General features: G+C 50.8%; 2 protein-coding genes across 2 annotated transcripts in view; both read right to left on the bottom strand.

The window, feature by feature from the left end:
- MYH10 (myosin heavy chain 10) overlaps positions 1-24,003 on the bottom strand; it is a 318,611-nt gene that overhangs the window by 243,568 nt on the left and 51,040 nt on the right. The gene's annotated exons all lie outside the window — the stretch shown is intronic.
- Positions 7,346-22,937, bottom strand: CCDC42 (coiled-coil domain containing 42). The gene is made up of 7 exons (XM_050765400.1): positions 22,542-22,937; positions 22,095-22,200; positions 21,638-21,742; positions 19,513-19,710; positions 13,004-13,225; positions 12,695-12,853; positions 7,346-7,619 (listed from the first exon to the last, which is right to left on the bottom strand). Exons 1-7 carry the CDS (start codon positions 22,622-22,624, stop codon positions 7,542-7,544), a joined length of 951 nt encoding a protein of 316 aa, XP_050621357.1. The 5' UTR covers positions 22,625-22,937; the 3' UTR covers positions 7,346-7,541.

Here is a 24,003-nt window from a genome sequence, read left to right as displayed (position 1 = left end):
TGACTCCATTCAGGCGAAATATCTAGAACAGGCAAATCCATAGAAATAGAAGGTAGATGAATGGGGCTGGGGGGTTGGGAGGAAATGAGATGAACTATTGGGTCTACTAATGGACCTTTTTGGGGGGTGATGAAAATGTTCTAAAAGTGTGTTGAGAATTGAACAACTCTGTAAATATGCTAAAAATCATGGATTGTACACTTTAAATGGATTATACAATATGTAAATTATATATTATATAATTATTAATAATATATTATTATTAAATATTAATTATGTTAATTATTATTATTGGTTTTGTTTTTGTTTTTGAGACGAAGTCTCGCTCTGTCGCCCAGGCTGGAGTGCAGTGGCGTGGTCTTGGCTCACTGCAAGCTCCGCCCCCTGAGTTCACACCATTCTCCTGCCTCAGCCTCCCAAGTAGCTGGGACTACAGGTGCCCACCACCAGGCCTGGCTAATTTTTTGTATTTTTTATAGAGGCGGGGTTTCACTGTGGTCTTGATCTCCTGACCTCATGATCCGCCTGCCTTGGCCTCCCAAAGTGCTGAGATTACAGGCGTGAGCCACTGCACCCAGCCTATTATTGTTTTTTTGAGACAGAGTTTCGCTCTATTGCCCAGGCTGGAGTGCAGTGGCATGATCTTGCCTCACTGCAACCTCCACCTCCCAGATTCAAGTGATTCTCCTGCCTCAGCCTCCCAAGCAGCTGGGGCTACAGGCACTTACCATCACAGCCGGCTAATTTTTTGTATTTTTAGTAGAGATGGGGTTTCATTGTGTTAGCCAGGATGGTCTTGATCTCCCGACGTTGTGATCTGACCACCTCGGCTTCCCAAAGTGCTAGGATTATAGGCATGAGCCACCACGCCCTGCCTGTTAATTATTTTAAAAAGCAGTAGTTCCTAACCTTGTTGAGTTAAGATTTCTGGGAGAATTGACTGAAAGCTGTAGAGTTTCTCTTGCCCCACCTCCATCCTCACCCGCCTCAGGCATGAAAAATCCACATATACTTGTATATAAAAGTTTCATAAAAAATTAGGCGATTCCCAGTCTGAAGCCCATTTATTGACTCCCTAGAGATCTATAATCCCAGTGGAAACCTGTCTTGATAAAACTATCATTAGTAAATGTTAGCTCAGGTGCACCTCTGAAAGTTATTTTTTTTTTTTCCTGAGACAGGGTCTTGCTCTGTTACCCAGGCTGGAGTGCAGTGGTGCGATCACGGCTCACTGCAACCTCAACCTCCCAGGATCAAACGATCCTTTTGAGTAGGTGGGACTACAGGCAAGAGCTACCGTGCCCTGCTGATTTTTAGTTAGTTTTTGTAAAGACAGGGTCTCGCTATGTTGCCCAGACTAGTCTTGAACTCCTGGGTTCAAGCTATCCACCCACCTTGGCCTCTAGAACTGCTGGGATTACAGGCGTGAGTCACCATGCCCAGCCTAATTTTTTTTTCCATCCTTGTCATAGTCCCTCTTTGCTCCCTCCCTCTCTTCCTTCACAAGCTGTTTTGACACCCTTTTCTCCATCAGTGTGGTAGGAAGAGTTTTAAGACAGTTCCCATGACCTTCGCCCTCTGGTGTTGGGGCAAAAGGAGGAGATTATCTGGGTGAGCCTAATTTAATCGCAGGAGCCCTCTAAAAGCAGGTAATTTCTCTAGCTGGTATTGGAGGAGAGTCAGATTCAAAGCCTGACAGGGACTCCACGTGCTGTTGCTGGCTTTGAAGATGGAAGAAGCCGTGCAATGAGGAATGCCGTTGGGCTCTAAGAGCAGAGGGGCCCCTGGCTGACAGCCAGCAAGGAAGTGAGGACCTTAGCCCTACAGCTTCAGGAATTGGTTTCTGTCAGCAACCTGAAGGAGCTTGGAAGTGGATTCCTCCCCTGAGCCTCCAGGGGAAGGCCCAGCCAGCGCACAGCGTGCTTGCAGCCTCGTGACACCCTGAGCGGGAGCCAGGCCAGCCCATGAGGACTCTGAGCTGCTACCGTGAGATAACATGTGAGTGTTGGTTTAGGACCCCAAGTTTGCAGTAATTTGTTATGCAGACTAGAAAACTAACACAATCAGCCTCGCATCACTGTGCAGCTGGCTGTCTTTCTGTTGGATGTTTCTAGAGCCACCTCTTTTCCTCATAAGATTCCTAAAATGGTTATTTGTGCCCCCTTTACCCCCTGAGGGTGACGTCATACTCCAGTTGCCTCTTAGCCTGGCTCCTATCATTCCGCACTCCATGGCCTACACTGGGAACCTCTTCCTGGTGTTTCAAAGGTGAAAGCTAAGGGGAACATCAGGCCATTGCAGGTGAGGAAGCTACACTGGGCTGGTGTCACAGCTCTCAGCAGCTCTGATCTCCCAAGAGAAGAAGACTGGCCTGAGACAGGGCTCTCGTGGGACTCCGTTTGGCCTCAGCACCCTGCTATGCACATGGAAGGCTTCCAGTAAACATTGCTGGGACTGAAAGTCCAGGAACAGAGAAGCTCACTCAGATGCCCAAGTGATCAACCCTAAGATGGCTTGAAAGGAGAAGCAGAAGGTTCTAGAGCCCCTCCAGCTGACAGAAAGCCTTGTCTGTAATATGTGGGACTCTGGCCTGGAAGCTGGGAAAAGGGCTTTGGGGGTAAAACCGTGTGAGGAAGGGGGCTGATCCCAAGGGCTAACAGCTGATCTCACAGAAGCAGAGGCTCTTCAGCTACTCCAGGGAGACCGAGATCACCTGGAAGGGTGCTCAAAGCTTGGTTCTAATGGAAGGGTGCTCAAAGCTTGGTTCTAATCCCATCTTCAGCAGCAGTTTGGAGGTTGTGTGTATGGCAAGGCGTTGGAACAGACATGCAGCTGTCTGCCTACCTGCCTGCTTGCAGGCTCAGCTCTTAGTCCCCCAAGCTCCTCCAACCCCCGCTTCTGTCCTTCCCCTACTCCCACCCATCAGGAAGGGCTCACGGGTTTGGAGGGGAACCGAGTGCTCTACACTGAGAGCGAGTTCCTGAAGGGCTTCCTTCCTCTTCCCTCCCTTTATCCATAAAACACCCAGAGCCCTACTTCCTGCCTTTGCTGATGAGAACCATTCATTTCTGGAATAAATCAGTTATTTCTGCTCTCCTGAGTTAGTGTCTTTTCTTGCTGGGAAAAACTCCAGGCAGGCCCTTAACTTCATCTTCTTGTTCTTGGAGCGTGATCTCATGCATCTGAGAGTCAGAATCCCTCTTGACCGGGCCATCTTGGCTTCTTTATGTGGCTGCAGGGCCCTGGGTAGCCATGCTGAAGGCCTGAGAAGGGGCTGGGGTGGGGTAGGGAAGGAGCGAGGGCCTGTCTGTGACTGCCATTACCCTCCCGATGAGAAGACCCCGTCACTCCGGCGTCTGGGAATCCCTGCGCCTTTTGGATTTGTTCTCCCTGTTTCTGTGGGCTTGAGTAGGTTTGCGGATTTGTGGCTTCTCTTGTACGCAAGAAATCTGCCTAGACCCACGGAATTTCTTCTGCCCCAGGGCTGGACCCCTTTTTAAGCATGAAATATGCAACAATATCGGAGTGAGTTATACACATATATAATATGCTTCTGCTAGTTATATATCTGCAGTATCAGGGTGAGTTATGCACACTGACAGCACGCACATGCATAGTTACACACAGGCAATATCAGCGTAGGTTATATACACATGTGTAAACACATGTGTCTCAGGATGAGCTTATGTGTGATCACAGGAATTCTGCGTGTGACCCCGAGGAGTCCCTGTGTCAGTCAAGCCCTGGAAACTTAGTGGTGCAGGGCGGTGAAGCTGAGGAGGGAGTGCAGAGGAAGGAGGCAGAGGGAGGGCCTTTGGCTTCTGGCACAGGGCCTTGGGTGGTGCTGTGGGGGTGGTGCTGTGGGGGTGGTGCTGTGGGGGTGGTGCTGTGGGGGTGGTGCTGTGGGGGTGGTGCTGTGGGGGCCTTGGACACTCCGGGAGGAAGTGTGTTCAGGCCGAACAGCCTGGGCTTCTCAAACACCACCTTACAGAGACAGCAGAAGACGGGGCTGTGGGGGAAAATGTGTATACTGGGGAGTTGGAGGAACTGCCTGTTCTGTGCCTTCTCCTACCTCCCGAGGACCCAGCCCAGGAGGCTGAACGTGGGGAAGTTATTTCAGCAGCATATCCTTCACCCACGACCGTTTCTGGAGAGCCCCAACCCCTCCATGCCCCTCCGAGCACCACCCTAGCACTCGCCATCCTGGGTGTGTGAGATGACCTCTGCCCTCCATCCGCTAGAGACGCCTGTTTGGCCAGGGCCAGCCCGCGGGACTGCAGCCTCCAGCATCCGTTCCTCTCTTCCAAAGGCAGCTTTGCCTCGGTTTCCTCACCTGTGAAATGGAGATGATGGTAGCATGGAGGCTTCCAGATGAGTCAGCTTGCCCAGGCTGAAATGTATTCTCAAAATTCCTTTTCTTGGGTGTGTCCTGTTAGCGTGGGTCACAGAGAGCTTCCCATGGGGGATTTGGGGGTGGATTCATTCTGATACTGTTGCATTTTTCAGGCTTAAAAAGGGGCCCAGCCCTGGGACAGAAGAAATTCCGTGGGTCTAGGCAGATTTCTTGAGTACAAGAGAAGCCACAAATCCACAAACTTACTCAATGCCTGCTGACTCGCGGCATTGGTGTGAGGCGGTGGCCAGGCCTGCATCTGGCCGCCCTCCCCTGGAGCCTTCTTCAGTCTCCTGCCCCTGGGCCAGGCGTATGTGTTCATTTCCAGGACGAAGGATCCTGGCTTTGGCAGAACGCCCACACCACCAGTTTCAGAAGCAGCAAGAACTGACATGGATTTCTGTCTGCCTGTCTGTCCTCGGGTCTCCAGCCGGTGCTGTGGATTCTGACTTGCCCTTGACCTCCCCTACTTTACCTCCATGCTTCCTTCCCAACCATCTCCCCAGAGAACTTCAAGCCCCAGCATCAGATGGGAAGACAGCCGCTTTATAGACACTGCTTATCCAGTGTCCACAACTGCCTACGGTCAAATCCCTGAAACAAAGCCCTTCACATGTACCAGAAGAATCTCTGTCTCTCTCTCTACCATCTATCTATCTACGTATCTATCTATCTGTCTATGTATCTATCTATCTATGTATGTATTTATCTATCTCTATCTACTGTCTATTGTCTACCTCCTATCTACCATGTATCTTCTATTTACTATTTATCAATCATCTATCGATCTATCTGTATCTATCATCTGTCTACTATGTATTGTCTATCTCCTATCTACCTACTGTCTTCTATTTACTATTTATCTATCATCTATCTAATTTACCATCTATATTCTATCTCTATGTATCCATCATCTATCTACTATCTATTGTCTATCTCCTATCTATCTATCTACCTACCTACTATCTTCTATTTACTATTTATCTATCCTATCTATCTATCTATCTATCTATCTATCTATCTATCTATCTATTTACTTCTCTGGCTAAACGCTGACCCAGGTAGACACGTATTGCTTCATGAGGTAGGAAATGAATGGAACCCAGATGCTTGAAAGTGCTTGGTCACTGTAGAGCAGTGGTTCTTCAACTTGAGCATGCATCAGAACCGCGTGGAGGGCTTTTTTTTTTTTTTTTTTTTTTTTTTGAGACGGAGTCTCGCTCTGTCGCCCAGGCTGGAGTCCAGTGGCCGGATCTCAGCTCACTGCAAGCTCCGCCTCCCGGGTTCACGCCATTCTCCTGCCTCAGCCTCCGGAGTAGCTGGGACTACAGACGCCCGCCACCTCGCCCAGCTAGTTTTTTTTTTGTATTTTTTAGTAGAGACGGGGTTTCACCGTGTTAGCCAGGATGGTCTTGATCTCCTGACCTCGTGATCCACCCGTCTTGGCCTCCCAAAGCGCTGGGATTACGGCTTGAGCCACTGCGCCCGGCCAGAGGGCTTGTTAAAACCCAGAGTGCTGGATCCCACCCCTGGAGTTTCTGGTTCTCAGGTCTGTAGTGGGGCCTGAGAATTTAACTGGTAAAGTTGCCCGGTGATGCTGACGCTTCTGGTCCGGGGACCACGCCTGAGAACCACCACTGTAAGGTGTTGTATGTGAAGGTGAGGGGTTACTGCGGCCACGCAGCGATCCCAGCAGGGCAGCTGCAGCAGTGCCTTTCCTGAGGCAACAGGAATCCGAGCAGTCTGAGGGCCCTCTAGGATCACAGGGCCAGGGAGGAGACACAGAGCCTTGTTCGAGTCTGCTCCTCAGCCTGCTTTGGGGACAAAAGCACAGGGCCTCTGCCTTCTGGGAGGCAGACTGGCGAGGGGGAGAGACCAGGCTCAGGAAGAGCAGACAAAAGGGTGAGTCCTGGCCCTGTCGTCCTGTAGCCGGTGTTTCCAGGCAAGCATCCTGCTCTGTGAGTCAGGATAACGATGCCTCACTGGGTTTTCAAGAGGCGGATACAAACGAAGTCCCTGTTGAATAAATGTTACTTCCCCGCGGCTCTCTGACTTGGCTTTTGCTATTGATTTAAAAATCGTTGAACCTAAGTTTGAGACTTTACATTGACCTGGACTGAGTTGAGTTTGGCTGGTTTTAATCCATCATCCCAGCCCGTTCCTGATCCTTGAGCTTGTCATTTGGCACATGAGTGACCCCTCCCTAGTTACTGGTGACCTGCCCAGTAACTAGGGCAGTAACTAGGGCTATTCTTTCCTTCGCGTTGCTGACACTGGCTTGCACGTTTTAGCGCACACAGTGGGGCAGGGGAGCAGAGCTTGCTCCTGAAGTCAGGGCAGAGTTCTCGACTCAGCACTGTTGCAGCTTTGACCTGGGAAGCTGCCTTTGTAGTTTTAAGTGGGTCTTTGCACCCAAATTAGAAACACCTCACGCCTGTAATCCAACACTTTGGGAGGCCGGGGCGGGTGGGTCACCTGAGGTCAGGAGTTCAAGACCAGCCTGACCAACATGGTGAAACCCTGTCTCTACTAAAATTACAAAATTAGCTGGGCGTGGTTGTGGGTGCCCGTAATCCTAGCTACTGGGGAGGCTGAGGCAGGAGAATCGCTTGAACCCAGGAGGCAGGGGTTGCAGCGAGCTGAGATCGTGCCTCGCCCTTCAGCCTGGGCAACAAGAGCAAAACTCCATCACAAAATAAAATAAAATAAATAAAATAAAATAAAAATTTGAAGTTGTAGATGACAGAAGAGTCCTCTGTACTGACCTTACTGGTTTGCTGCCCACCTGCACACTGACTGTGTGTGAGCCCAAAGCCGAGGGGACACCAGGCCTAAGATGTGGTTTCTGATTCCCAGGCAGCCCAGGTGACCAGCTTTGAGAGTGAGTGCTTGTGGTGTGGGTCCCCCCATCGCTACACTCTTCCCCATGAATAAACTACCAAGGGCTAGAGAGAACTTGAGAACAAACTTCTTAGAACATTCACTGTTTTCAGGGATAGAGTGAGGCCCAGGGGGGAAAATAAGCAGGTGTTCCTCAGCAGGAAGGCACCGCGGGCGTCGGTCCCAAGCTGGACTGGCTGGACCGCAGGCTCACGACTTCTTCTCTTACGACCTCTGTCTCAGGACATTCTGGAACCAGGCTGCCTCCTTAAACCCGGACTTGCTGTTGTTCCTTCTTTTTCACCTCTACCCAGATGTCTGACAGGTCTTGGATAAACTGTTGGATCTAGAAAGGCAAGGAGCCCAGAGTTAACTCCGCCCCCCAGAGGCCTCCCCCGTCCCAAGACGGAGCATCCCAGGCATTCACTTTTAAAGAGTTCACCATTGCTTTCCTGTGACTGACTTCTTTTTAAATTTTTATTTATTTATTTTTTTGATATGAGAGTCTTGCTCTGTCACTCAGGCTGGAGTGCAGTGGCGCGATCTAGGCTCACTGCAACCTCCGCTCCCTGGGTTTAAGCGATTCTGTGTCTCAGCCTCCTGAGTGGCTGGGATTACAGGTACCTGCGACCATGCCCGGCCAATTTTTGTGTTTTTGGTAGAGATGGGGTTTCACCATGTTGGCCGGGCTGGTCTCGAACCACTGACCTCAAGTGATCCACCCGCCTCGGCCTCCCAAAAGGCTGGGATTACAGGCATGAGACACTGTGCCCGGCCATGACTGACTTCTTGAGGAGGCCACTTTCTCTCATATGACAATGTTTTGAGGTGAAATTGAGTGTCAGGTGTAGGCAATTAGAAGCAACAAACGGATGGAGTTAGGAACTCCCGGAGGCAGACCTGGTGATGTATGAAGTCCAGGCTGAGAGTCGAGCAGGAGGGAGAAGAAAGAAAGGGTCACAAGCAGGCTAGTGGGTGAAAAGGATTTCGCAGGCAGGGTCCTGTCAGCGTGGGCAGACCGCCTTCCACAACTTCACCACCCTCAATGTGGTCGTGCACTCGAAACCCAGGGCTGATGCTCATCATGATAACCTTCAGTCATGAGAAGGAATGTGAACTCTGTTCACTGGCTTCTGTTTTAAAGAGCACGCAGTCAGTGTGACACAGAAAAGGGCACTGCTCCAGAAGTCAGATGACCTAGCTGGGCCCCCGTCACGGTTCTGGGACAATCACTCCATCTTTCTGGGACTATTTCTTCATCTTTAATAAAGAGAGAGGGAGAAAAGATTGGCCCAGACAGCCTCTAAGATATCAGTTCGAACGCAAACGAAAACCACAGTGAGATACCATCTCACTCAGAATGGCTAGCTACTATTAAAAAGTCAGAAAAATTACAGATGCTGCTGAGGTTGTGGAGAAAAGAGAACGTTCATACACCGTTGGTGGAAGTGCAATTAGTTCAACCATTGTGGAAAGCAGCATGGCGATTCCTCAAAGAGTTAAAATAGAACTACCGTTCAACCTAGCAGTCCTATTACTGGGTATATACCCAAAGGAATATAAATTGTTCTATCATAAACACACATGCATGGGGGTGTTTTTTTTGTTTTGTTTTTTTGGTTTTTTTTTTTTTTTTTTTTTGAGACGGAGTCTGGCTCTGTCGTCCAGGCTGGAGTGCAGTGGCCGGATCTCAGCTCACTGCAAGCTCCGCCTCCGGGGTTTACGCCAGTCTCCTGCCTCAGCCTCCCGAGTAGCTGGGACTACAGGCGCCCGCCACCTCGCCCGGCTAGTTTTTTTGTATTTTTTAGTAGAGACGGGGTTTCACCGTGTTAGCCAGGATGGTCTCGATCTCCTGACCTCGTGATCCGCCCGTCTCGGCCTCCCAAAGTGCTGGGATTACAGGCTTGAGCCACCGCGCCTGGCCGCATGGGGATGTTTACTGAAGCACTATTCACAATAGCAAAGAGAATCAACCTAAATGCCCATCAGTGGTAGACTGGATAAAGAAAATGTGGTATTTATACACCATGGAATACTATGCACCCATAAAAAAGAATAAGAGCATGTCCTTTGCAGGAACATGGATGGAGCTGGAGGTCATTATCCTTAGCAAACTAATGCAGGAAGAGAAAACCAAATACTGCGTGTTCTCACTTATTAGTGGGAGCTAAATGATGAGAACACATGGACACAAAGAGGGGAACAACACGTACTGGAATCTGCTTGAGGGTGGAGAGTGAGAGGAGGGAGAGGATCAGAAAAACTGACTATTGGATACTAGGCTTAATACCTGAGTGATGAAATAACCTGTAGAACAAACCCTTGTGATGTGAATTTACCTACATAACAAACCTGCTTGGCCGGGCGCGGTGGCTCACGCCTGTAATCCCAGAACTTTGGGAGGCCGAGGGGGCGGATCACAAGGTCAGGAGATCGAGACCATCCTGAGTAACACAGTGACACCCCATCTCTACTAAAAATACAAAAAATTAGCTGGGCATGGTGGCGGTTGCCTGCAGTCCCAGTTACTTGGGAGGCTGAGGCAGGAGAATGGCATGAACCCAGGAGGTGGAGCTTGCAGTGAGCCGAGATTGTGCCACTGCACTACAGCCTGGGGGACAGAGCGAGACTCCGTCTCAAAAAAAACAAAACAAAACAAAACAAAACAAAAAACAAACCTGCTCATGCACTCCTGAATCTGAAATTAAAAAAAAAAAATTAAAAAAAAAAAAGGATTAAAGGATTTCAGTTCTAAAACTTCTCCTTTTCAAGGCTGTCTCTGAAGATGGAACTACTCAGACTGTCCAAAACTCTCGACGACTGTCAGCTGCTGATACTGTTACCATTACCAGTATCATTCCCATTTTGCAAATGAGAAAACAGAGAGTCAGTGAATTAAAGTGGCTTTCCCAAGATGACAGAGAAGACAGGTCAGCATTTCCTGAGCTATGTTCTTGTCATAAGTGGTCACGTGCCCCAAAGGAGTTCTGTGGTCAAGTCAGTTCTAGAAACGCTGTCTGCTGGGAGCATCTCAGGGCACAGAACTATAGCAAAGACTCCAGGTTTTTTTTGTGTTTTTAAACTTATCTTCGTTGAATTTAGAGTTTCTAAATGTAGTAGTCTACGGAGTCCTTTTATTCCCCCAGGACACAATATCTCAGGATTCAGTTTGGAAAGTGCTTGTTCAGATAGTTTGGCTTTTCTTCAGGGATAATGCCAAACCTTGCATGACACGCTCTATGGAATTCAAATGACTTGGTCGTCTGCAGAATCGCTTTTCCTAAGCTGTCCTGTGTACCACGTTCCTTGTTCTGTATAAGCAGCTGCCTTACAAAGCCAGTGCCTGCATTGGTTGCAGGGAAGCTGTTGAGAACATTATTCATAGTGTGAATGAAGGCTCATCGAGAAATTTCAGTGAGAACTAAGTGCCGGGAAAAGGTGCGCTGTCTCGGAGGAAACCTTATATTTTCTTATTCTGGTATAAGAGCTGCAGGTGGCTTTTCATTAGGTTACCGACAAGCTCAGAGCCCCTGTCTAAGACCCTTAAGAACCAAGGGCAGTCTGTATTTCTCTCCATCCTCGACCTCTGATTTCAACTTGTACTTTCCCAGGTCCTCAATTTTAAATCTTTAGGCTACTTGGTCATGTGTATTTCCGTGAGTAGGTTCATCTCCTATGGGAATGAAGTGAGATATTTTCAAATAACTTTTGGGCAATCTGAAGTTCTCCTGTAGAGGTGAATCGAGAGGGATTCAGGTACTCAAAATTTGGAGTGGATGGACTAGAAGCTATGGTCTCAGCAGGAGATGTGCCTGTGGGAGTAAGCTGCTGGAGGGCGGCATCTCCCACTGAACCTGGAGACGGAGTCTTGCTCTTGTCACCCAGGCTGGAGTGCAGTGGCACGATCTCGGCTCACTGCAACCTTTGCCTCCCGGATTCAAGCGATTCTCCTGCCTCAGCCTCCCGAGTAGCTGGGATTACAGGTTCCTGCCACGATGCCTGGCTAATTTTTGTATTTTTAGTAGAGATGGGATATCACCATGTTGGCCGGGCTGGTCTCGAACTCCTGACCTCAGGTGATCCACCCACCTTGGCCTCCCAAAGTGCTGGGATTACAGGTGTGAGCCACCGTGCTGGGCACTCCTGCTGCATCTTTCTTTACAACAGCTAAGGGCAAGGGCCTGAGGACCTCTGGGAGGCTGAGGGGAGGGGCCTGAGGATTTCTGGGAGTCTCTGTAGACCCTATTCTGGGGGACAGGGGTTTTTGAGGCCAAAACTCTTTTTACGATAATATTAACATGTTATTTGCCTTTTGTCGCTCTTATTCTCTCACGAGTACACAGTGGCATTTTCCAGAGACGAGTTTTCATGACACATGCTGTCACAACAGAATGAACGCAGGAGTGGACGTGAGCGCCTGCCTGTCCTCTGTGAAACCAGACGTTAAAGGAGTTTGCAAGTAATGCCACTCTTCTCACAAAACACTTTCGAAACTTTTTTCATAAAAAATGCTATTTCTGTTAACGTACTTTTTATCATTATTTAAAAATGAATGAATTAAACAAATATTTTTAAATTTTCTGTTTTAATGTCTAGGATGGCAATTATCAATAGATACAATCCCATAAAGAAAAGCTCTCTGGGAGTCCTCGATAAACTGTAGGCATGTAAAGGCGAAACGATGAGAATTGCTACTTCTAGAACACACTTGCTTACAAATGCCCTCCTTTGGGCTATAAAATAATTCTGTTCAAACATGCTTTAAAATGTAGGCTAATAATTTGTTTTAGGGAACTCCTTTTTCCTAGTTGTGTATATTTCATGAGTTTCACTTTTTTTTTTAAAAAAGTAGGGAAAGTGTCTCTCAGTCAATTACTTTTTTTTTTCTTTTTTTTGAGGCTGGCCTTGAACTCCCAACCTCAGGTGATCCACCCACCTCGGCCTCCCAAAGTGCTGGGATTACAGGTGTGAGTCACCGTGCCCGGCCCCAGTTTCTCCTTTTAACAAAGTGTGGGTCTCAAGCTCAAGCCTTCAGCAGGCCACAGTATCTCACTAGAATTTAATAAGGCTGTTTTGTACAACTAATGGATTCAATAGTGGGTTCCTGCTACTGCTCTCTAGACTGGGGCTAAAAAGGGTTTTGCTGCTAATGCAACGGTTCTCAAAGTTCCCGAACCAGCCGTGTCACTTGGGAACTTGCTGAAAATGTAAATTCCTGGGTTCTCATCTCAGATCCACTGAGTCAGAGACTCTGGGGGTGGGGCCCAGTAAGACTGCTCACCCTCCCAGGTGATCCTGATGTTGTTAAATTTTGAGAGTCCCTGCTCTGCTGCTCTGTCGGGTTCATTCTTCTACCCAACCACTGGCAACCTCCTCGGCCCAGCTGACCCCATGGGCCCAGTACCTGTCCCCTCCTCCTACCATGTCCAGCTGCTTGTGGGTGTCCTCCAGGGCCACCTCGGTCACCTCCTTCAGCTGCTTGCTCACGATCTGGAAGAGGTTCAGCGTGGCCATCTTAATAGTGCCAAGCAGCAGCGTCTTCTTGGCTGCGGTGTTCTGGATGTGTGCCCAGCGAGATTCCTGGGGAGGGGATAAGGACGGGGCATGAGCACAGCATGTGGTGTATGTGTGCGTGTGTGTGTGCGTGTGTGTGTGTGTGTGTGTATGCATGCTCAGGGCCCTCACTCACCCAGTGCCCAGGCGCCCCCTGGCCCGCCCCGGGCCCCTCACCCAGATGATGACATTGCTGCGGGCATGGTCGAAGCGCATCTGCAGCCTTGCCAGCTCATTGTTTTGCTGCAGGATCTCATCATCCTTTTCCTCCATGTAGCGCGCCAGCCGGGCCTTGGCGCGCTCAATCTTCTCCTGGCCCTCCTGCGCAGACTGCATGAGGTCGTGGTGCATGCTCACCAGCGTCTTGTAGCGCGCGATCACCTCATGGATCTCCTCGAACTGTGGTCAGGGGCTCAGGTCAATGCACAGCCAGCCCCGGGGGCCTGAGGGAGCCACCCAGTCCTGCCGACCCCCAGCCTGGAATGCCCGGACACCTGGACACCTGGGCAGGCAGGCCCTTGGCCAGGGTCATGGCCAGAGGCTGTGAGGGACGCTGGGGTCCCGCTGCCTGCTTCTCCTGGGTTTGTATGGGCGATGGTCCATTTGTTGGGCAGAGGGGTGTACAACTGGGCCGGGGATTTTCGATTTTAAGTGCATGTGAGAATCACCTGCAGGGGCTTTAAAAAGGACACCTGCCAGTCTCCACCCCCGCAAATTCGGATGAATAAACAAGTCTTCTGTGGTCTCTGGTATCTGAATGTTGCAAAAGATCCCCAGGTGGTTCTAGGCACAGCCAGGTTGATAATTGCTGATGGAAGGCAATTTGCAACGTCTCCTGAGGCAAGAATTTCCTATTCAACAAGATTGTACCAGGAACCACTTACAAGCCAGGAACTGTGCTAAATGCTAGGGAAATAGCAGGAGATAGGAAAGCCAGACTCTGCTCTTAGGAAGCTTACAGCTTGAGGGGTGGCATGGAGGACAGACAGACAAGGAAACAGTCAGTTACAACAGCAAGAAAAGCCCTCCCTATGACTGGGGGATGGGGCAGGACAGGACTCTGGGAAAACCTTCAAGTTGGTCATCTCTGGTAGTTATTCATTTGCTGAGGGAGAAGCAGGGGCTGGAGAGGGTGCTGGTGGGGCAGGTGGCCTGCCAGACTCAGCTCACCTCCCCCAGCCTGGTCCAGAATCATGCCACTCCAGCCCTAACCCTCAGGTCCCACTCAGTAGAACAGAAGTCCTGAAACCCACGCTCTTTAGAAGGCAGCACGAACCCCATTTCTGTGATGCCAAGTTGCCTTCCTAGGGGCTTATCAAAGCGTGTCTTTCAGCCACCCAGGGGAAACTTCCCGAGCACCTTCTCCATCTCATGACATCTCCAGTGATGGATGCATGTCCTGGGAACTGCCCTGCTGGCCTTTCCCCAAATATGCCTCTTTGGGGAAGGGCCACACAGCCCAGCACTGAAGGAGGTAGGAACAGCCAGAAAAGGTTTCTTGGGAGAAAGGGTGGCTGAAATGAGACGGGAGGTATGAATAGAAGATAGCCAGCAAAAGCAGGTGTAGGGAGGTGAGGCAGTGCTACAGGTGAAGGCGACAGCCTGGGCAAAGATGAATGGAATAGGGGGTGGTTTGTTCAGGATGCTCAAGGTAGCCTGAGTTCAAGATGGGGAGGGAGAGATTGAAAAGAAGAAGAACGGAAGAAGAAAGAAGAAGAAGAAAGAATGAGGGAAGGAAGAAGGGAGAAGGAAGAAGGGAGAGGAAGAAGAAGAAGAGGAAGAAGAAGAAGAAGGAGGAGGAGAAGGAGAAGGAGAAGGGGAAGAAGAAAAGAGAGAGAGGGAGGGAGGAAGGAAGGAAAAGACAAAAAAGAAAAGAAAGAGGGAGGGAGGAAGGAAGAGAAAGAAAAAAGAAAGAGAGAGAGAAAGAAAAAGAAAGAAAGAAAGAAAAAGAAAGAAAGAAAAAGCAAGCAAGCAAGCAAGCTCAGTAAACCTTGGGAAGGAGTGTGGACTTCATCCATTGAAGGATTTTAAGAAGTAGAGAGACAATTCACATCTGCATTTCTGAAAGTTCATCTGGCAAACAGTACAACAGCGTACCACAGTTCAAATAAATGGACCACATCAGAGTTACTAGGAACACACCTCTAAAACTTAATGCTGATGTCAAAAGGATTTAGGTGCCAAATCGAAGAGCTTCCCACTGCCCAAAGATGAGATGATTTGAACATTAGTAAGAATAAGTGCAAGGGATTAAAACATATCAAATATGTTAAAAATCCCTAAGTTCATAAGGATACTAGAAGCATTACAGGTCAGTGCTACAGAACCAATTCATTATTCTGAAAACTAAATAAAGCGTTTAACAAACTTTCTCTGTGAGACCCACGTAGTAATCAAATGGTTGATGAAGGAAAGGGTCTCTTTAAGAAGTCCTTTTCTTTACGGTAGTATTCTAGCAAAGAAATGAGGAAAGGTTGCTAGTGAGTATCTTCCCTCGACCATTGAGGAAACCAGTATTCTGACTTCTATCAATAAAGATTAATTTTACCTGTTTTTAAACACATCAGTGGAATCATACGATATAACCTGTTTTATGTGTGGCTTAAGAAGCATATCAACTAAGGGCAGTGTGAGGACCTTATATGGACTCTCATTGGAACAAACCAACTGTACAAAAAGCATCCGTGCAATAATCTGTCTTAAAAGACAGGTCTCACTCTATTGCTCAGGCTGGAGGATGGTGGCATAAACACAGCTCCCTGCAGCCCTGACCTCCTGGGCTCATGGAGTCCTCCTGCCTCAGCCTCCCAAGTAGCTGGGACCACATGTGTGTACCACCAATCCTGACTGATTTTTTTAAAATTTTTTGCAGAGTTGGGGGGGTCTCATTTTGTTGCCCAGGCTGGTCTTGAACTCCTGGGCTCAAGTGATCCTCTCACTTCAGCTTCCCAAAGCACTGAGATTATAGGCATGAGCCACTACACTTGGCCCATTTTGTGCAATAAATGATACTATATTTGATGTTAAGGAATTACTATCAATTTTATAGTAGGTGTGACAATGGTGTTGTAGTTATTTTAAAAAGAGCTCTCATCTCTTAGAGATACATACTGCAGAGAGACACAAATGGATGAAAATATATTGTTTGCTTCAAAATGGCAGAGGTGGGAAAGTGTGGGGGACATGACTATGAATTAATTGTTATTAGAATCAGGTAATGAGCAACAGGTGTTCAATAGACTATTGTCTTTACTTTTGTGTATGCTTAAAAAATTCCGTATAAAAAGTTACAAAACATTAAATGTGACAAAATAATAAAAAGAAGCATGATTTGAGGTTTTTTTTTTTTTTTGAGATGGAGTCTAGCTCTGTCACTCAGGCTAGAGTGCAATGGCACCATCTTGGTTCACTGCAACCTCTGCCTCCCGGGTTCAAGTGATTCTCCTGCCTCAGCCTCCAGAGTAGCTGGGATTACAGGCACCCGCCACCATGCCCAGCTAATTTTTGTATTTTTAGTAGAGACAGGGTTTTACTGTGTTGATCAGGCTGGTCTTGAACTCCTGACCTCGTGATCCGCCCACCTTGGCCTCCCAAAGTGCTGGGATTACAGGCATGAGCCACTGTGCCTGGCTATTTGACAATTTTTGACAGCAGAATACTCAAATAAAAAGTTACAAAAAGTTAAATGTTACAAAATAATAAACACAAGCATGAGGAGAATTTTTAAAAGTGGGATACTCCTGATGTCTGAGGAGAGATGAAGAAGCATAAGATTTGGAAGGACACAAAGGATTTCATTTATTGGATTTCAATTATCGGTAGTGTTTGATTTAAGACAAAAGAACTGGGGGCAGATGGGAAAAATACGAAGATTTAGCAAAGCTGTGTGATGAGTACTTGGTTGCTGTTATGTGTGTCTCTATACTCTCCAGTATGCTTAAAGTATTTTGAACAAAATAAACAAAGAAGAAAAAAGAGAAAGAGAGGGGGGTGGGGGGAATGCCAAACAGGCTGGTCAGGAATGACGCGGAGTTGAACTCCAGACGAGGTACCACTGGTGGCCTGGATGAGGAAGGGGCAGGGGCTGGATTCCAGAAATACTTCCAAGGCAGAACAGACCAGATCTGCGGATTGATAGCTGTGGCACTGAGCAGGAGGGAGGAGCCAAGGAGGCCCGAGTTCTGGCGGGGCTGTGAGTGGGTGGTCCTGCCTTTCACCAGCACAGGACGGGCCAGTGGCAGGGCTGTCCTGGGGGTGGCAGGAAGCAGATGAGATGAGTGTGCACGGGATGAGTTAAACGTGGGGGTCTCAAGCTTAGCGGGGAGACACAGGCCAATTTCCTCCATTCTAAGATACATATTTTACCAACTCTGAATTCAAGACACATCTTACAATTTTTTTTTGGTTTGTTTGTTTTTGAGACGGAGTTTCCCTCTTGGCCCCCAGGCTGGAGTGCGATGGCGTGACCTCGGCTCACTGCAACCTCCTCCTCCTGGGTTCAAGCGATTCTCCTGCCTCAGCCTCCTGAGTAGCCAGGATTACAGGCGCCTGTCACCACGCCCGGCTAATTTTTGTGTTTTTAGTAGAGACGGGGTTTCACCATGTTGGTCACGCTGGTGTTGAACTCCTGACCTCAGGTGATCCACCCGTCTTGGCCTCCCGAAGTGCTGGGATTACAGGCGTGAGCCAGAGTGCCTGGCCATATCTTGTAATTTATCTGCAGTTTTAATCTGGTAGTCCCTCCTTACTTCCTGCCCGCCCCCCCCAAACAAACCCCAACCATGAAATGAACCCCTGACCTTACAGTACGTAGCACCTTTGAGTAGAGGAAATAATGCAGAGGTGGGACTCACGCATGAGTAAATTAGGTTAGTGGTGTGATATGGAAATTGTGGGAACTGTGAACAGTTGTGTATCCTGTCGCCCCTCTCCTCGGAGGACATGGATCCACACCCCTGGGGCGGGTGCCTCCATCTGCCCTAGTGAGGGGGCCTCTTGGCTGTTGGTCACATGGGGGAGGAGATGTGACATGAGTGGCATCCATGGGAGGCTCTGGACATTGCTCAGAAGAAAAGTGTAGGATTGCTCATGCCTGTAATCCCAGCACTTTGGGAGGCCAAGGCAGGCGGATCACGAGGTCAGGAGTTCGAGACCAGCCTGGCCAACATGGTGAAACCCCGTCTCTACTAAAAATACAAAAATTAGTTGGGCATGATGGCAGGTGCCTGTAATCCCAGTTACTCGGGAGGCTGAGGCAGGAGAATCACTTGAAAATGGGAAAGTGGAAGTTGCAGTGAGCTGAGATCAAGACACTGTACTCCATCCTGGGCAACAAGAGCTAAACTCTGTCTCAAAAAAAAAAAAAAAAAAAAGGGGGGGGGGCGGGAAGGATCTGAGACAGAGAACCTGGACCCACCACATAAGGACCTGGGAAGAGGCCGGGCGTGGTGGCTCACGCCTATAATCCCAGCACTTTGGGAGGCTGAGGCAGGTGGATCACGAGGTCAGGAGATCGAGACCATCCTGGCAAACACTGTGAAATCCTGTCTCTACTAAAAATACAAAATATTAGCCAGGCGTGGTGGCAGGTGCCTGTAGTCCCAGCTGCTCGGAAGGCTGAGGCAGGAGAATGGCATGAATCCAGGAGGCGGAGCTTGCAGTGAGCTGAGATCCGGCCACTGCACTCCAGCCTGGGCGACAGAGCGAGACTCTGTCTCAAAAATAAATAAGTAAATAAATAAATAAATAAATAAATAAAAGAAGGACCTGGGAAGAGGCGCCCCCACCCGAGGAGCCTGAGAAGAAGGGGGCAGAGGTAGGGGAGAGAGGGAGGTGCCACCGAGTTGAGGGCAGAGGGGGGTTTCTGGGAGGGACATCGCAGTGTCAGACGCTGCAAGAGGCACAGCGGAACTAAGAAGTTCCCTGGGCTACGGCCGCAGGGACTGCAGGGAGAGCCCTTGTCAGTGGCACTGTGGGGCCCACTGAGGAGTGGCTGAAAGCAAAGGCTCTCCTCACTGACGAGCTGTGAGACTCTGAGCAGGTGACTTAACCTCTCGGAGCCTCCATTTCCTTCTCTGGAAGGGATGGTCAGCTTGGGTTCTCCCTGGGGCTGACCAGCAAACTGAATGAAGCTACCCGTGTGAAGCACCAACCCCGGGGCCCAGCACAAACCAGGCACCCCAGTTCTGCAGGGGGTTGGGTGTTGTTCCAACTCCTCTCCCTTCCTCTCCCCAATTTACTCTCCAGTAAACAGAAGACGCTGAAAGGAGGGGACGCAGGGATACAGGGAGGCCACGTGTTGATACACACACGCGCACACACACGCGCACACACACACACCCCTGTAGACAGACACAGCCATGGACACACATGTAGACATAAACATGTAACTCACAAGATAGATAACACAGTTGTGACTCACACAGACACACAAAGGCACAGCTCTAGGCCCCACCCCTTGAGAAACTCTTCCAGCCTCACCAGAGGCTTCTTTTAGCTGCTCCCCACTGCCCCCTAGGGCTGGCTGCATCTCCTTGGAGCAGGGTGCCCATCCTGCAGAGCCCGTGGGGCCCAGAGGGTCCACAGTCCCCAGCCAGCTGAGCCTGAACTCCACCCCAGGGCCCGGGGAGGAGGAGGTGGGACTGAGGAAGGTGCCAGGGCCGGACTCCCAGGCTCCTTGGACTCACCTCGGAGTTCTCCACCACCTTCTCTAGGTACTTGTTGAAGATGGAGTAGTCCTGCAGCTTGGCACTCAGCCGCTGGTGCTCCAGCCGCAGCGCCACCATCTCCTGCTTGCCCTTGCTCAGCTCCTGCATGTGCTGGCGCTTGAGTTCTCGTTCCTTGTTGGCTTTCTTCATGGCGCGGATCCGTTTCTGGTCGTTCTCCTGGGGCCGGGGGAGGCGGTGCTGGTCAGGAAGCCTCTCCCGGCCCTCCCGGGGCCCAGGCCTTCCTGGGGCTGGTGGTGCCCTCAGACCCCTCTGTCTGCACAAACCATCCTGGCAACAGGCAGAGATTGCTGGGCCACCCATGGGGCAGAAGAGGGGTGAAGGAAAAGACTCTCCAGGGTTATTTGAACCTGGTTGAAGAGATTTTTGTGGACTGGGGTGGGGCTCAGGGGGCTGTGAGGACAGAGGTTTAATCCAAAGAGGTGACCTGGGGTCGAGAGGGGGCAGATGGGAAATGGTTCTTTCCTGGGCTCTGGACTTCAGAGAGTGGACTGGGGAAGACCTACATTGCACTGGGCCCAGAGTCTGGAAGAACTCAACCCCCTGAGAAGACTAAGAAAGTCCAGAAGTGGGAGCGGGAACCCTCCTGACAAAGCTTCTGTGGTTTCTGTTCTTAGCGGTGGCCGTTTTCCATGGAGCAGAAGGACCACTCCCAGACCAGAGCTGGGAGGCGGGAATTTTCTCCCGATTTGGTACTCGGTGCTTCCATTTTCCCAGCTGTGGAGATGGGAGGCAGGAGCCCCTCTCCCTTTCACAAGCTGGGGCAACAGGCCTGGAGCTCTAGGAAGATGAGAGATGCGATGTGCCTGGTACCGTAGGGCCTGGGGAGTAAGGCCACTGGGAGAGCATGCTCCTAGGAGCTCAGACTGGCATCCCGCTGAGGGAGGAGATGGAACAGGCAGTTCGATGCCCAGAGGACAGAACGAGGCTCAGTTACTGCAATCAATCCAATCCTGCCTCTTTCTTCTGCAGAGCCCTCCCCTAAGATTAGAGGCAAGCCCACCCCTCGCCCTGTGTGGCTCCTTTCTCCCTTCAGGGGCTCCTGTGATTCCACATGGACGGGCGTATGTGGTGGTGGCACTTGGAGGCCACTGAGGGAGGTGCATGGAGGATCTGTATGCTGCCCTGTAAGCCCAGGAGAGGACTGAGGGGGTCTAAACCAGTGACCTTCAAATCCACCTGGTCATCAGAACTGCCTGGGGAGCTTTTAAAAAATTATAGAAGCCTGGGCCCAACCTCAGACGTGCTGAAAGCAACAAGGGAAGCCCCTGGGGTCTGTACTTGTAGCAAACTCTCTGGGAATTGAAGCTACCGACCCTCTGAGAGCCATTTGGAGAAATCATGCCCAAATCTTCTGTCCCAACCATTCCGTAAGTGTTTTTCTGGCTGCTAAGAACTAGACCTCTGGAGAATGTGCCAGTCCGAGGACTTCCTGTCCCACATGGCTTAGGCACAGAGCAGGAAGGAAGGTGCTTCAGAGTGAGGCTTCTGTGTGGTCGACGGCAATCATTACCCACTCCCGGAGCTGGACCAGGCCCTTCAGGGCCACGTAAGTGCAAACTGGAGTGGGTCTGGATAAATCTGAACTTTTAAGATGATTAAATTGCTCCACTAAGGACTGAAGTGAGAGAGGTGTCTTGGAATGGACTCTAGTGCCTGGTCCTTCAACTATCCCCTGCCCAGACCTTCAGTGCAAGGACAAGGATGGAGGGGTGGGGTGGGTGGAGGGACTAAAACTGTCCCATTCATCACTGTATTCCCCAAGTGTTTAGTCCTGACTGTAGCATCTTCATTCATTCATCCATGCGTTCATTTGCTGGAGAAACTGTATGTCCTAGGTACTGGAAAGGAAATAGGAAACAGCCATCTAGAGGGAGCAGAGACTGACAGGTAAATGGAAAATTACAAACGGAGACAGGTAGGGGACATAAAGGATGCCTAGGGAGGTGCCAGGCAATGTTGAAGCACTAAGGATGCTTTTAACTCAGGGCGAGGAGTCAGCAGAAGCGAGGAGGAGGAGCGGTAGTTTGCCCACCTGCGCAGTGTGGATCCCCCGGCCACTGTGGCTGCCCACACCCCTTCAAACCTGGATGAACTGCTCAAACTTCTGGATGTGAGCCTTCAGCTGGGCTTCCTTGACGCCCAGTTCCTCCCAGCGCAGGTTCAGGGTTTCCATTCTGCGCTGAAACATCTTTGGGGTGGGGTGGGGGTGGGGGAGCAGAGAGGTCAGGAGGGCCCCTAACATGAGTACCGAGGAAGACCCCAGCATCCCTGCCCCAGAGGCTCCATTCCCAGGCCCAAGAGGGTCCGTAGGAGCCTCCCACTTTCTATTCCATGCCTGGCTCAGAGCAGAGCATACCTGGACAGTGGTACCCCCAAGACCCAGATCCTTTCTGTTCTCCCCAAAGAGACCAGACCACATAGAGGACTCCTGGCTCTAGCCACCCCACCCAGACAATGGAGGGCTGTCTACAGGCTCTCCCGGTGCCCCAGCCCACTCTCCTCCTTTCCTGCCCCTCTGCACTCCATCCCCGAGTCTCCACCTTTTTCTTCTGCAGCATATTATGATGCATGATTTTCGTCTCCTTTTTCTTCTCCAGTAGCCGGATGGATGGGGACTCCGACTGTCCCTGAACATTGGGGAGTTTCCTGTCCAAGATGTGAACACAAAAGGTCTGTGTATTCTGAGAAGGGGTAGGCTGGGGCTGGGAGTAACCCGTGGAGACAGATACCCATGGGGAAGGAGAGGGGCCTCTCTCCCTTTCCGAGGGAAGGAGTGTTGTGTTGAGAAGCACAGAGGGCCATGTAGGAGTGAGCTGGGGAGGGTGACGGGGTGGAGACCAGCGTGATGGGGTGGACTGGTGCCAGGGTTATTTGGGGCACTGGGTTACAGGAGAGGAGGGGACAGACAGGTTGGAAGATGAGGCATGGGGTGGGTGTGAGTGGTCCCAGGCACAGAGGGGTGGGCAAGCCAGGCCTCAGACTCTCACTGGAGCATCTGCAGCAGCCGCTCCCCATACTGCAGCCGGAAGTACTCGGCCAGGTCTTCCTCTTCCATGATACCCAGACTCATGGTGGCAGTGACCTCACAGCCCAGGCAGCTGACTCTTCACAGTGAAATAGTGGGTAGCAGAGCCACAGGTGGCTCAGGGGTGCTGGCTGCGCTCTTGCTTCTCCCTTCGGCCTTCAGGGTCCCACAGATGATAGTGTTCGAGACTCCACAGAAGGTGGCTGGAGACAGGATGGGCCGCTCAAGACGATGCGCTGGGGCAGTGATGGGAGATGTGGTTACCTAGCAACAGGCTGCCTGGTTCTGTGGCCCACACATGGAGCCCAAGCGCTGCCCTCTGCCCCCTGCCCCCATTGGTCCTCCCATTGCTGGGGTCATGCTCTTGCTCCTGCCCTTAGCCCTCAGGAACTCTGGGAAGGCGTTAGGCCTGCTTAGCTGCTAGTTGCCATGGAGCCCAGAGCCAGGAGGCAGCTTTGGATGAGTGTGGCTGAGAAGGGGCATTGGGTAGAGGAGTGGTCTTGTGCGGGCGCCCTGCTCTTGGGGCCTCCCCGGGGTTCAGGTGTGGGTGAGGGTGAGGGAGGGGCCGGGCCTTGGTCGGATGGCGGTGAAGAAGAGCAGAGAAAGAAAGGAGGCGCTTAGCGGCAGCAGGGGTGGAGTCGCGAGGAGGCCGGAGGTTAGAAACCAGGCGGCGGCGGGCCCAGCACGCGGTGGTGAGGGGCGGGGCAGGGTAAGGGGGGACAGGTGGCGGGTGCGCAGGGACAGGCACAGGAGGAGGGCCCAGTCCAGGCCCCTCGGAGGAAGAGACTCGGGGCCTGCGCCAATTTTTTTTTTTTTTTTTTTTTTTTTTTTTTTTTTTTTTTTTTTTTTTTTTTTGAGACGGAGTCTCGCTCTGTCGCCCAGGCTAGAGTGCAATGGCGAGATCTCACCCCACTGCAACCTCTGCCTCCAGGGTTCAAGCGATTCTCTTGCCTCAGCCTCCCGACTAGCTGGGTCTACAGGCGCCCGCCACAACGCCCGGCTAATTTTTGTATTCTTAGTAGAGACGGGATTTCGCCATGTTAGCCAGGCTGGTCTCGAACTCCTGACCTCAGGTGATGCGCCCGCCTGGGCCTCTCAAAGTGCTGGGATTACACGCGTGAGCCACCGCGCCCGGCCCTGCGCGTTTTTGTTTGCAGAAACTTAAAATAGGAAGAAATGCCAAAACACGGTAACGGAAATGACCCTATTTAAAATGTTGACTCCGTGGTGGCCGCCTTCCTTGATCCCGTCAGGCTGCATGAACTCATCTGGCCGGAGGTCGGACGTCTTCGCGTGGGACGGCGGGTGTGCGGCGGACGCCCTGGGGTCTCTGGCTGGACTCTGGCAGTGACCTTGAGCATGCTCCCACCGAGCGCAGGCTTCCTGTGCTCTCTGCCTCCCTCCCTCCCTCCCACGCCGGCCAC

This window comes from Macaca thibetana, chromosome 16 (genome assembly GCF_024542745.1).
Source record: "Macaca thibetana thibetana isolate TM-01 chromosome 16, ASM2454274v1, whole genome shotgun sequence".
NCBI lineage: Eukaryota > Metazoa > Chordata > Mammalia > Primates > Cercopithecidae > Macaca > Macaca thibetana.
The sequence above is the reverse complement of the archived record's forward strand: the minus strand, read 5'-3'. Positions and strand labels throughout refer to the sequence as shown.